The 14,168-nt window shown below is 38.8% G+C and overlaps 1 protein-coding gene across 1 annotated transcript in view; it reads right to left on the bottom strand.

The window, feature by feature from the left end:
- The window catches only part of LOC118766133, a 13,403-nt gene extending 1,659 nt beyond the window's left edge, over positions 1 to 11,744 (bottom strand). The window contains exons 1-2 of the mRNA XM_036509414.1: positions 11,300 to 11,744; positions 4,237 to 4,525 (exon numbers count right to left, since the gene is read on the bottom strand). Coding sequence (XP_036365307.1) covers positions 4,237 to 4,525; positions 11,300 to 11,419 — 409 coding nt within the window. The 5' untranslated portion in view covers positions 11,420 to 11,744. The remainder of the gene's footprint in view (positions 1 to 4,236; positions 4,526 to 11,299) is intronic.
- Between the last annotated feature and the right edge of the window lie 2,424 nt (positions 11,745 to 14,168).

Below are 14,168 nucleotides of genomic sequence, written 5' to 3'. Positions count from 1 at the left end.
ATGTGTGTATGTGTGTGTATGTGCATGTATGTATGGTTATAGCTATATATATATATATATATATATAATATATATATATATATATTTATTACAGAGAAGAAAGTAAATTTCGAACGCGCAGTACAGCTGTGAGAACATCAGAGAAAGAATGGGTATTTGGGTGTTTACCCTTAGAAGACGGAAAAAAGTTGCCGGCAACATTTTTCCCGCCTTCTAAGGGTAAACACCCAAATACCCAAGTATGCAAATACCCATTCTTTCTCTGATGTTTTCACAGCTACACTACGAGTTCGATATTTACTTTCTTGACTGTGAGATGCCAAAATATCCGGCGCTTCCAAAGTTTGTCAATAACACACACACACACACACACACACACACACCACACACACACACACACACACACACACACACACACTTATATATGTGTGTGTCTGAGTGTGCCATTTGTTCCATGTCTTGACGTCGCGTTGTGATTGTAAGCGATCGTCGTTCGTTTCCACTTTACTGTTGCCTGTGGCGCATAATTATTGGGGCCTTTTTTCAATAAATTTTATACAATAAACAATTTAAGCAAAACGCCAAGCTGAAATTGAAGTAGATGTTGAATATGCGCCGGAATAATCATTTAAAGATGTTTTTGTTAAATGCTGTTACTGTTTTTGCTGAATAAAATTTATTGAAAAAAAAAAGCCGCAGTAATTATTTATGCACCAACGTAATCATATCTCAACACAAACTTTACGAGTGTCTTTCGCGTAGATGGTGTCTCTGAAACTTTTGCTCCTGCAAAAGATTGATTTTAAACCTTAGGAGTGCTAATTTATAACATTATAGACAAATGTTATGTCACTGCTTAGGTAAATGACTGAAGGATTTACTCGATCTGAAATTAATGGGTAGAAAACGCATGCCCAAGGATCCGTGCAATGGGTTTTAACGCAAGGCCATATTGTTATAAAACAGGCATGTTTCACTGTGAAACAAAGAGTAGTGTCTTTTATAATGCACAATTATATAAAGTCAACTTTACTTATAATTACGAAGGACGTTCAATAAGTAATGCCTCTGACCCACTTGCAGTTGTTTGATCTAGCTGAAATTTTGTCTGTGCAATTATTTATATCTCTATAGATTAAGTGGCAAATTACAGCTCTGAAATAATTGTGGTTTCTGATTTACAGGTGTTTGAACTGAGTCAAGTGTGAAATGGAGCCTGTTGAGTGTCGAGCAGTGATCCGGTTTTTGTATTTGAAAGGACGCACACCACGGGAGACATTTGATGAAATGAAAGTAACTTATGGTGATGATGCCCCATCATATGACCTTGTAAAACCCTGGCATCGTAAATTCAAACATGGTCGGAACTCTGTGGAAACAGCTCCCAGATCTGGTCGCCCCCCTCCTTCTGCCATTGATGAGGCATCTGTCCGTCAAGTTGAGGCTGCCATTTTGGAAGATCGACGCATAACAATTCGCCAAATAGCCCATGAGGTCAAGATTAGTACCGGGTCTGTGGAAACTATCATTCATGACCATTTGCATATGCAAAAGGTGTCTGCCAGATGGATTCCCAGGTTACTCACACCTTTCCAGAAGCAAGAACGCGTCGAGTGCTCGAGGATGAATTTGGAGATGTGCCAAGAAGATGAGTCAAAATTTTTCAAAAGACTGATTACACAGGATGAAACCTGGGTCAATCACTATGATCCAGAGACCAAAGCCCAGTCAATGCAGTGGAAGCACCGTGACTCACCTCCTCCAAAGAAGGCAAGGGTGCAGCCCTTCGCTGGCAAGGACATGCTCAGTCTTCTGGGACCAGGACGGAGTAGTGATGACAGATTTCCCGGCAAAGGGTACCACAATTACAGGAGCCTATTATTCTTCACTTTTGAGGAAATTAAGAGAAGCTATCAAAATCAAGAGGCAGGGCAAGATCAGAAAAGGCATCCTCCTCCTGCAGGACAACGCTCCGGTCCACAACTCGCGTGTCGCCAGATCAGAAGCACAGGCGTGCGGCTATGAACTCCTCCCCATCCCCCCTACTCTCCTGACCTTGAACCCTCTGATTTTCACCTCTTCCCAGCCATGAAGTTGTTTCTGAAGGGAAAGCGTTTCACAGATGATGCAGCCTTGATTTCTGAAGTCACGTCGTGGTTGGAGGACCAAGCTGGGGGTCTTCTACAAAAACGGTCTCCAGAGCTGCATCAAACGATGGGAGAAATGCGTAACTCTGGGTGGTTCCTATGTAGAAAAATACTAATAACTGTGCTAAGTTTCGTTGTTCTACTGCAATGGGAAGTGGGTCAGGGGCATTACTTATTGAACGCCCCTCGTATATATATAGTTAACATAGTATTATATGTGGTGCATCATAGCATATGGCTTACTGAATGTTCTCTATTTTATAACTTAACTAGTATATTTGACGCTGAAGGAGTATCTGAGTCTCTTGTTCTTATATAAGATTGTTCCTATATAAGATTTGTTCTTATATAAGAAATCGTATGTTGTAAGTACTGGAGGACGTTGGTATACCGGCAATCTTGGTATGCCAAAGGCACGTTGTTATGTTAAGATAGCGTCCCTGCTACTCCATCAAAAAGTTAAAGGCCCATAACTCCTTGTTCTTGCCTAAGATGATGTGCAATGGAACTGTATCGAAAACCTCATCGCATTAAAGAATCTATGTTAAAGAAAAATAAAGCAAAGCTGCTATGGTTTTACCTGTACAGACTTCACAGTGTGAGATAAGTTAAGCTTTTATAATCAAGGTAAATTTAGAGAACGGAATTATAATTCTTTTATTTGTTTCAGTCATTTCCCTGCGGCCATGCTGGAGCACCGCCTTTAGTCGAGCAAATCGACCCCAAGACTTATTCTTTGTAAGCCTAGTACTTATTCTGACGGGATTTTTTATACGACAGACTTCTTTCAGTTTCCGTCTACTAAATACGCTCGCAAGGCTTTGGTCGACTCGAGGCTATAGTAGAAGACACTTGCCCAAGGTGCCTTGCAGTGGGACTGAACCCGGAACCATGTGGTTGGTAAGCAAGCTACTTACCACACAGCCACTCCTGCGCATGAGTGGAGAAGTAAACCATGTAAGTAACGAACATAAAAAACATTGCCGGATTTTTCTTCGTTCAGTAGATTTGTTGAAACTTAAATATTTGAATTACCATAACGATTGCTATTCAGAACCAATGTCGCTACTTAGAGCTTTGCATTATGTTTATAAGTTAAGAATTAGAACTCATTGATGAAAAAATTAAACAGAAACAAACCATTATTACAATTATATAATTGCAAATCTGCTGAAATTTCAAAATTTATTTTGTAATAAAATAATACCGTTTGTCAAATTTGTATTAAGTTTTCATAAATTGGGTCTGTAAATTGTATTATTAACCACATAAAGAATCTCAGGTAATTTTTATCAAAATTTCTGCTACATATTCTTCATGCAAATGAGGTAGGAGAAAAATAGTCAGATGCTTTGGTTCAAGACCAAAATAAATAAATAAATAAAAAAGTAAAAAAACGTACTTCAAGAAACGATAGACACATATTTCACAAACATTATACATTTTAGCCTGTCCACAGAATAATCTTTTTATTATTTTTGTTTGTTTGTGCCCAGTGACACACCGATTCCAAAGGAAAAGGTGTAAATTGATAACGTTAAACTTCAGTTTCGATACCTTATTGGTTCAGAAGAGAAATTCTTTTCAACTCTAGGGACAAGGCCTGAAATTTTTTTGATGGATGGGGGCCAGTCGATTAGATCGACCCCAGTACGAAACTAGTACTTAATTTATCAACCTTGAAAGGATGAAAGGCAAAATCGACCGCGGTGGAATTTGAACCCAGAATGTAAATACAGACGAAAAACCGCTAATCATTTCGTCCGGCGTGCTAACGCTTCTGTCGGCTGCTGCTTTGATTGTAGGAAATATACTCTTTTCTACTCTAGGTACAAGGCCTGAAATTTTTTTGGGGGATGGAGACAGTCGATTAGATCGACCCCAGTACGCAACTGGTACTTAATTTATCGACCCCGAAAGAATGAAAGGCAAAGTCGACCTCGGCGGAATTTGAACTCAGAACGTAACGACAGACGAAATACGGCTAAGCATTTCGCCCGGCGGGCTAACGTTTCTGCCAGCTCGTCACCTTATAAGAGAAGAGAAACTGCGAAAGATATAACGGTGTGCGGTCAATACGTATATTTACCTGGTTCAATGATCCATTGTACCACGCAGTGTGAGCAGTCCATATCTGATGGAAGAATTACGATGCCTATGAGAGCTTCAGTTGTGTATGTAATATGGGTCAGCTTCATTGGGTGTTTCATGAAACATTCCTGCGTGGCTGGTGTGCGGTCATCTTTCCTTGGACATATGTAATGTTCCAGAGTGAACAGAAATGAGTCTTTCAGTGGGAAAGATGAAGTTAGTGTGTTTGTTACACTTGAGTAAATTATTGTTGAATTTTTCAGCATCACAGTATGGTTCGAGAATACCTAGAAGAGAACAGACATACATGAATGGCTGAAATGCAGAAATATTTGAAATATTAAACTATGGACGACATTATCACATATACAAAGACCTGCAGTTAGCTTTTTTTTTATGGAAGCACTCCGTCGGTTACGACGATGAGGGTTCCGGTTGATCCGATCAACGGAACAGCCTGCTCGTGAAATTAACATGTAAGTGGCTGAGCACTCCACAGACACGTGTACCCTTAACGTAGTTCTCGGGGACATTCTGCGTGACACAGAGAGTGACAAGGCCGGCCCTTTGAAATACAGGTACAACAGAAACAGGAAGTAAGAGTGAGAGAAAGTTGTGGTGAAAGAGTACAGCAGGGATCACCACCATCCCCTGCCGGAGCCTCGTGGAGCTTTAGGTGTTTTCGCTCAATAAACACTCACAACGCCCGGTCTGGGAATCGAAACCGCGATCCTATGACCGCGAGTCCGCTGCCCTAACCACTGGGCCATTGCGCCTCCACCCTGCAGTTAGCAAGACTATATGGACTGTGGCTCTGAAATCATTTAATAACATCTTATTTCTTTATTGCCCACAAGGGGCTAAACATAGAGGGGACAAACAAGGACAGATAAACGGATTAAGTCGATTACATCGACCTCAGTGCGTAACTGGTACTTAATTTATCGACCCCGAAAGGATTAAAGGCAAGGTCGACCTCGGCGGAATTTGAACTCAGAACGTAACGGCAGACGAAATACCTCTTAGCATTTCGCCCGGCGTGCTAACGATTCTGCCAGCTCGCCGCCTTCTTTTTAAATAATATCTTGATAAATGGTGATACTTAAAGTGATTGATAGTGCCTAATGGCGGATGACTTATAAATATGGCTTCTTAAATACGTCACTTACATTAATTCTAATGAAGGTATGGACAGAAACCATAATTTCTTTATTCTGACATATATCGAGATATATTTTAATAGGCGATACCAGTGCATTTGTAAATATCCAAATGTATGTAAAGGGCAGATTGCACTATGTAAAACCTTTTATATTTTATTCATTCCATAGGATTCTCGACGTTATCATTTGATGGAATTTCCACTCAAGTATTCTGTCATTCTGCCATATTCTGTCGGGATCAGGGATTCATATCTGGGATAAGTAGCACCTTCAAGTAGATTTCGAATCGGTGATCTGTGTGTGTAGTTCTTCTCTCTTCCTATAACAACTCGCATAGGCAACAAATTTACTTAAATGAAGGATCCTGAAATATCTGGAATCCTGGCGGTGGTTAGATGACCCCTTTGTTCTGTTCTTATTTTACTTCGATCCCCTTTGACCACGTTCTAATTACTGCTTCAAGGGGTTCTATTTTCTAAAAGCATCCTTGCGAACACCTTAGTGTTGTCAATTTTGTTCCTTAATTCGCTATATTTAGTTTTGATACGGTCGGTCTCTTTGGCGATAGAATAATATCTAGTGAAAACTTTCTGTACAAGTTAGTGGATATATTGATGTGAATTTAACGTAAATAACATTAGCTGTTATTTACAGCCGGAAATTAAGAAGCGAAAGAAATCTCAATTGTGTTCAACGTTTTATGACAATTCTTATTAACGTGTGTAATGTAATAAGTATTGGAAGAACGGAAGTTGGCATTGGAATATCTGATAAATTCTTTGTGAAGAAGTTACAAGGCAGCTGTAAAAGTGACAAATGAAATTAAAAAAAAAGAAAAAAGCAATAAAAGTTTTATAAGTATATAGGAAATAAAAAAGTACAAAACTGGAAAAGAGTTGTAGTGGCTGTGTGGCAAGAAGCTTTCTTCCCAACAACATGGTCCCGGGTTCAGTCCCACTGAAAGGCACCTGAGGCAAGTGTCTTCTGCGATAGCCTCGGGCCGACAAAAGTCTTGTGAGTGGATTTGGTAGACGGAAACTGAAATACGCCCGTCGTATATATATATGTGTGTATGTATGTATGTGTGTATGTATGTGTGTATGTGTGTGTATGTATGTGTGTATGTATGTGTGTGTATGTATGTGTGTGTATGTGTGTGTGTATGTGTGTGTATGTATGTGTATGTATGTGTATGTATGTATGTGTGTATGTATGTATGTATATATGTATGTATGTATGTATTTGGGTGTCTGTCCTTGACAACCGATGTTTGAATGTTTACATCCCCGTAATTTAGTGATTCGGCAAAAGATGCTGATAGAATAAGTACTAGGCTTACAAAGAATAAGTCCTGGGGTCGATTTGTTCGACGAAAGTCGGTGCTCCAGCACGGCCGCAGTCAAATGATTGAAACACGCAAGAGAATAAAATAAAATAAAACTTGCATTAAACTTTTTTGTCCAGACGTGGCTGTTTGGTAAGAAGCTTCAGTCTCAACCTGTTGGTTTTGGTTTCCATCCCACTGCACGCCACCTTGGGGAAGTGTCTCCTACATAAGAATGGATTTGCTAGACGAAAACTAAAAGAAGCCCGTCGGATGTATATGTGTGTGTGTGTGTATGTGCGTGTCTATGTGTATTTGCGTTTGTGTCCGTCCTCCACCGCTTGACAAGCCGGTGTTGGTTTGTTAACGGCACCGTAACTTTCCTAAGTTCGATAGAAAAAGATCAGTTGGCTCGACGAAACCCTTTAAATTGGTGCCTTAGTGTGGTTGCAGTAGAGAATAGAAAAAGGGACAATAGATCGGAACATTGGGCAAGCGCAGGTGTAGACGTGTGGTAAGGAGCTTTTTTTCGACAAATTTTTATTCAGCAAAAACAATAACAATATCTATGAAAAATATCTTTAAATGATGGTCTGACCATCTGCCAAGCAAATGGGAAGCAGTAACTGAAGTAGATGGCGAATATGCTCCGGAATAATCATTTAAAGATGTTTTTGTTACATGTTATTTTTGTCTTTGTTGAATAAAATTTGGTGGGGAAAAAGCCGCAATAATTATGCACCAACCCAATAATTAGAAGCAGATAAAAAAAACAAAAAAACAAACTCATACAACGTACAAAATAAAGGAGAAAAGAGAATATTATCTTTCTTTTATCTTTGATTTGTTTCAGCGATGAGACTGCGGCCATGCTGGGGCACAGTCTTGAAGAATTTTAGACGAACGAATGGGCCTCAGGACATATTCTTATAAACCTTGTATTCATTTTATCAGCTTTCTTTTGCCGAACCGTTACGTTTCAAGGCCGTAAACACACCACATCGGTTGTCATGCGCGCGCGCGCACACACACACACACACACATACACACACACACACACGTATGAACAAAGTGAAACTGAATACGACAAATAAGGTAACGGGAATAGATACAGTCGTGATTTACAATTTCAGTCTAAACGAGAAGTCGAGTGAAATGAAGAGGTTAGAAAGAGAAAGAGAAAGAATACAAAGCAAAACGAGAAATTAGTAAGTGCCTTTCAAAGGCAACAGTCCAAAGCTTATGTGTGTAGAATATACCTGTTCCGTATACAAGGAGGATGGGGCCTGATACAAATAAAGACTTTTAAAACGTAGGGTCAGAAATATACTTAGGAGTTACTTGGTTAGCGTGATAAGGGAATATTCTTCCAAAATTCTGTGTCCCGCTAAAAAAATGAATAAAATACAACCTAGAAATAAACTACATTTAAGAAAGAGATTTAAATAAGCACAAAACAAGAGAAATATTTAAAAAATGGCCCCAAACTAGGGATAAAATCAAACCGGAGTTTCAGACTACTTAAACTTCGGACTCTCATCAGCGTTTGGACTCGGAGCTTCAGCCAGTTTCTGTGAAGAGTATTTGATTGAAATTATAACACTCTCCGCCCCATTGAACGAGACGCTGATCTGTTACAGGGTTAACTTTGCAGCTGTTGTTGGCCCTCTTTTACAGCTGAGTGGACTGAAGCAACGTGAAATGAGGATTTTTGCGCAAGAACACAACGCACCGCCCGGTTTTGGAATCGAAACCACTATCGTAAGATAGTGAGTGTAGCTCCTAGCCACTAGGCCACGCGAATTCACTCCAAACTTTACTGAAAAGCAACACCGTTCCCGGCCAATGCTTCGCAGGATTCCACAGAAAGAAATGAAGCCAGAGTGAAAGTCAGCAATGGCCCAAAAGCTCTGGACTAAAATCAGAAATAAAAGTTTGATTTTAACTGCATGGGGTTAATCCTTTGCTAGAAATAATTACAAAAGTAAAATAATGCGTGATGATAATACCGAATATAGATTAGTTAACCGGATTAATTAGACCAATTCCTTTGCTCTGTCCTTGCCAGATCCGATTTATGTACGGATGCGATCGAATCGTCTGTTATGTCCACTGAATAATATTCCGACCTTTCTATGTGGGCACGGATAAATGGTGTAAATATGATCAAATTCGACTTGGGCACAAGGCTATCGATATTTGAGAGAATGTGGTTGGTCGAATCTATCGTCTGGTACTTTATTTTAATCGACTCAGAAAAGATAAAAGACAAAGTTTGGTCTTGGTGGAATTTGAATTCAGTATATAAAGGTTGGTGGTGGGAGGCGAAAATAATAATGAGTTCGAATTCTTGCCACAAGGGCAGCGTGGGGGAGGGGGATTAAGTCGATTAGATCGACCCCAGTGCATAACTGTTACGTATTTTAATCGACCCCGAAAGGATGAAAGGCAAAGTCGGCCTCGGCAGAATTCGAACTCAGAACGTGAAGACGGACAAAATCCCGCTAAGCATTTCGCTTACCGTGCTAACGATTCTACCAGCTCTTTCTAGTATAAGGAACAAGACTGGAAATTTGGAGGAAGAGGAGGAGGAGGATAGTCAATCACATAGATCCCAGTGGTCGACTGGTTCTATTATATCGACGATGAAAGACGAAGTCGACCTCGACGGAACGTAGAGCTGAACGAAGTACCGTGAAGAATTTCGCCCAGCGAGCTAACGGTTCCTCCAATTGGCCTCCTTGAAAATTATATTAACTTCTAATATAGGTACAGGGCATACATTTTTGACGGTTAGTGCAGTCGATTACATGCATCGCAGCACTTGATCATTTTATCGACCACCGTATCCAGTTTTGTGAATACTTCTCACTTCGATCAAAACAAGGCGGCGGAGCGATCTTTATAGAGAGTCCATTCGATAGCCAGATCTCTTCTGCATGCAACATGAAGTTTGTACTTATAATACTACTGCATGTCAGTAATGCTGGGACACTGAAATACTGCGTGCAAAACGATTTCGTCAGTTTCCGCGTATCCCAGACATTTCCGGCTGACTGCATTTCCGTATCAGTAGAGTTAATCTCGAACCAGTAATGTTGTCAGGTGCACTGTCAAGGTAAGGATTTCTGCAGTCATCTATTGCACCCGGGGCCAAAGACTTTAGTATGAGCTGGCTAGACAAACTCGGTGACGACCAGAGTTTTCCCATCAAGTCCGTCATTGTTCTTTCCTTTATAAGTTGTAAATTTGAAAGCCCTCCCAACCCGTATTGCCTCACTAGTAGAGAGCTGTGAGCGTCTGATAAGATTCCAGATGCCAGGCGCCCAGTTTTGGCAACTGCTCAACGAAGAACTGCATTTTTCTCGCAACTCCACAGCTATCTTTACCCAACTGGATGTCAAGATCGGACTGAACCAGGTCCCAAGCAGTTTAGCCACTCTGACTGTCAAGCGGCCCACGTTGCTCAAGTTTGCCTCTCCATGTTCAGAGATGGAAGGCAATTGACACGGACCAGTCTCTCTATTTGTCCATGTTAATTTTTGTCCCTCTCACAATTTCGTAATCCTTTAGAACAATGCCGATCACCTTTAATTCGGTTGTGTCAGACACCCTTATGGTGACATCACAGCGTATGTGTACACATCTCTTTGGGTCCTAGTTTGAACTGTGTGTTTCTATTACAGTAGTGAGCTTCAGATCCGTTATATGCAGAAGAAATGAGAGAGGATGCTCATGAACCTGCGTGATTGGAATTGCTTATTCCTTAATGAAATCCACACACAAAAAAATATATATTTACAAATGAAATAAAAATAAAGGGATATAAAGGGTTCAAATATAACAAAAGTTGTAACCTGGGTTAAAGAATACCCGAAACAAAAGTTTCTTACTAAATCGCAAAGAATACGTTGGAAAGACAAGTTTGATACCGTAGTTCTAGATGCCTAAAATGAAGAAAAAAGACGGCATAGACACAATCGGAACACTTGAATACAAATTAGCTTTTTCACTCAGATTTCCTGATATCGATGTCGATATTTCGTTTCTACTCATCTCAGGAGCACAACGTCTTACTTAAACAAGACTAAGCAAATTTAAGATATTCTTTTGTTGAAGGTTCTTTGCAAGAGTTTTGTTCTAGAAATCCAATGTTAATGATCAAATCATAAATGTGTAACGGATAATTTTAGTATAAATACAAATATAACAATGCATGTGCATTTTGAACGACAAAATGACTCTACCAAAAAACAAAGACACAAAGTGCAATTCACTCACAATGCTCTATTCACTCTAATACTTCAGGCAGGTTTTAGATGAAGTTATTCTAAGTTAGAGAAGGAGAAATAGATGGTTTTTGAAGAAATAGAAAAGACAGAGAAATGAAACGCCAAATCGACGAGTTAACGGTTATGGCGTTCTTCATGGCGAGATAAATTTCACTGATTAATAGAATGAAATTCCTTTGGATACCATATGGGGTGGTTTGATATGCGGCACTGTCGTCCAACATTAAGAATAATCGTTCATATCGAATTGAGGTTAATGAAAAGTTAAAAAAAATTGCTTACCTCACAAACACTTTTTTTGCCGACAGGCACTGCAATGGTTTCTTTGACAGAAAATACTATCACGAGAAGTACCAAAAATGGAAACAAGAAAATTCTGATATTTAACATTGGTTTTAACATAATGGCGCCTGTTTCTCTCCTTAAAAGTGAAAGAAAAATCGAATTAATTTCTTTAAATATTTTGATATTTAAGAAAATAATAGTTATACAGTTCAATCGTGGTTGAGTTAAATTCAAATTTTTCCAAACAATGTCATTTAGTTCTTTGAGATGCTCAGGTTTGGCACTACTGGAATTAATAATAATATATATACATATATATATATTTCTGCTCAACGAAGAATTTCTGTTTTTTGCTTTTCTTCTGTGTCTTTGTTCTATGTTAAAGGGATTGTGCACAAGCTCTGGGAAGCGAAAACCTCCTCACGTTCAAAGAAACATTTTGAAAAGTTTCAAAGAATAATGTCATATTTATGTATATATACATATATATATATAATTATATATATGTGTTTATGCTTATATGTATATATATGTGTATATACATATATATATATATAATATATATATATATATATTATATATATATATATATATATATATATATATATATGTATATATATATATATATATATATATATATATATATGTATAATATATATATATATATTATATATGTATATATATATATGTATATATATATATATATATATATATATACATATATATATACATATATATATATTATATATATATATATATATATATATATATATATATATATGTCTATATATCTATATATATATATGTATATTTATGTATGTATGTATGTATGTGTACACCTACACACAGGAGCACACAAGACTTTGTTTTGAAGACCGAATTTTTTGAGCATAACGACCTGTAAAGCCCACACATAAGATGTGTTTTTCCCAGTTACGGGTCGATATGCATGTATACATATATAAACAAATATAAATATATGTATGTGGGTGTGTCTGCAATAATTGTCAAAATTATGTCAAGAATTTACTTTGGACTGAGAAATTTCAATAGAATTACTCCCGTTTCAACGAATTTCTTCCATCTTCATCCGTCGCCTCTTTCTGTATCACTCGACTTCCTCATTGTTATACTCATCCAACCGCCAAGTTAGGTCTTATTTTACTTGGGCCCTCGTTTTTAATTTAAAGCTGGGCATACATCATACACAACAATATGTACACATACATGCACGTACGTGCGCATGTGCACACACACGCGTAGACAGAAACACGGAGGCACGCATATAACATTTGTGTGTATGCGTGTTTGTGTATCTATGTTTATGAGTGTACGTGTGTTTGTCGCTTGCTTAAACACACAGACACACACATGCATAAATACACATACATACACACATATTTACATACACATGCATAGACACGCACATACATTCATCCATATGTGCACACAGACACACACATACATAAATACACATACATACACACTCATACATACGTACACACACACATACATATACACATGCATACATACACATACATACACATACATACACACGCACATACATACATCCATACACACACACACAGACATACATGCACATAGACGCATGTTTCCGGGTTCAGTCCCACTGCGTGGTACCTTGGGCAAGTGTCTTCTACTATAGCCTCGGGCCGACCAAAGCCTTGTGAGTGGATTTGGTAGACGGAAACTGAAACAAGCCCGTCGCATATATATGTATGTATGTATGTATGTATGTATGTATGTATGTATGTGCGTGTGTGTGTGTCTGTGTCTGTCCCACCCCAACATCACTTGACAACCGATGCTGGTGTGTTTACGTCCCCGTAACTTAGCGGTTCGGCAAAAAGAACCTGACAGAATAAGTACTAGGGTCGATTTGCTCGACTAAAGGCGGTGCTCCAGCATGGCCGCAGTCAAATGACTGAAACAAGTAAAAGAGTGAAAAGAGTAAAAGAGTATACATAAATCCACACACATACACACACATGCATACACACATAGACATGCATGTGTGTATAAACACAGACATGAAAATACGTACAAACACTCACACATAGTAAAGGCGCGTGGGTAGTGTTGCTCTTGCGATCGCGGGTTCAATTTCCAGTTCGAGCAGTGCATTGTTTTCTTGATCGAAACGCTTCATTTGATGTTGTTCCAGTCCTCTCAGCCGTAAATGGGTCACCCTACGGCGAACTAACTTTCCAATCAGGGTGGGGTCGGGTGAGGGGAAATGTTGGTTTGCACTCCTCACCAGCGGAGTGGCATCATTCGAAAGTTAACAACATTGTAAAGCGTATTGTGATGAGCGATGCATAACAAGGTCCAGTAGTCGGGCCAATCATGTGATCTCGTGATACACACACACACACACAAACACACTGAACCCGGAGCCATATGGTTGGTAAGTAAGCTACTTACCACACAGCCACTCCTGCGCCAATATATATATATATATTATTTATTTCAGTCATTTTGAGTGCGGCCATGCTGGAGCACTGCCTTTAGTCGAGCAAATCGATCACAGGACTTCTTCTTCGTAAGCCTAGTACTTACACTATCGTTCTCTTTTGCTGAACCGCTACGTTACGGGGACTTAAGCACACCAGCATCGGTTGTCAAGCGATGGTGGGGGGACAAACACAGACACACAAACATACACACACGCACATACATACATGCATATATATATATATATTATATATATATATATATATATATATATATATATATATATATATATATGTATATATATTTATATATATGAATAAATGAAAGAATGGAGTTGAACGACAAATTTCCTTTATTTTCTACATATGTTTCGAAGGCTGCATATTCCTAA

The sequence above is a fragment of the Octopus sinensis genome, linkage group LG14 (assembly GCF_006345805.1).
Source record: "Octopus sinensis linkage group LG14, ASM634580v1, whole genome shotgun sequence".
Lineage (NCBI taxonomy): Eukaryota > Metazoa > Mollusca > Cephalopoda > Octopoda > Octopodidae > Octopus > Octopus sinensis.
Note: the sequence above shows the minus strand (reverse complement) of the source record. Positions and strands in the feature narration are given on the sequence as shown.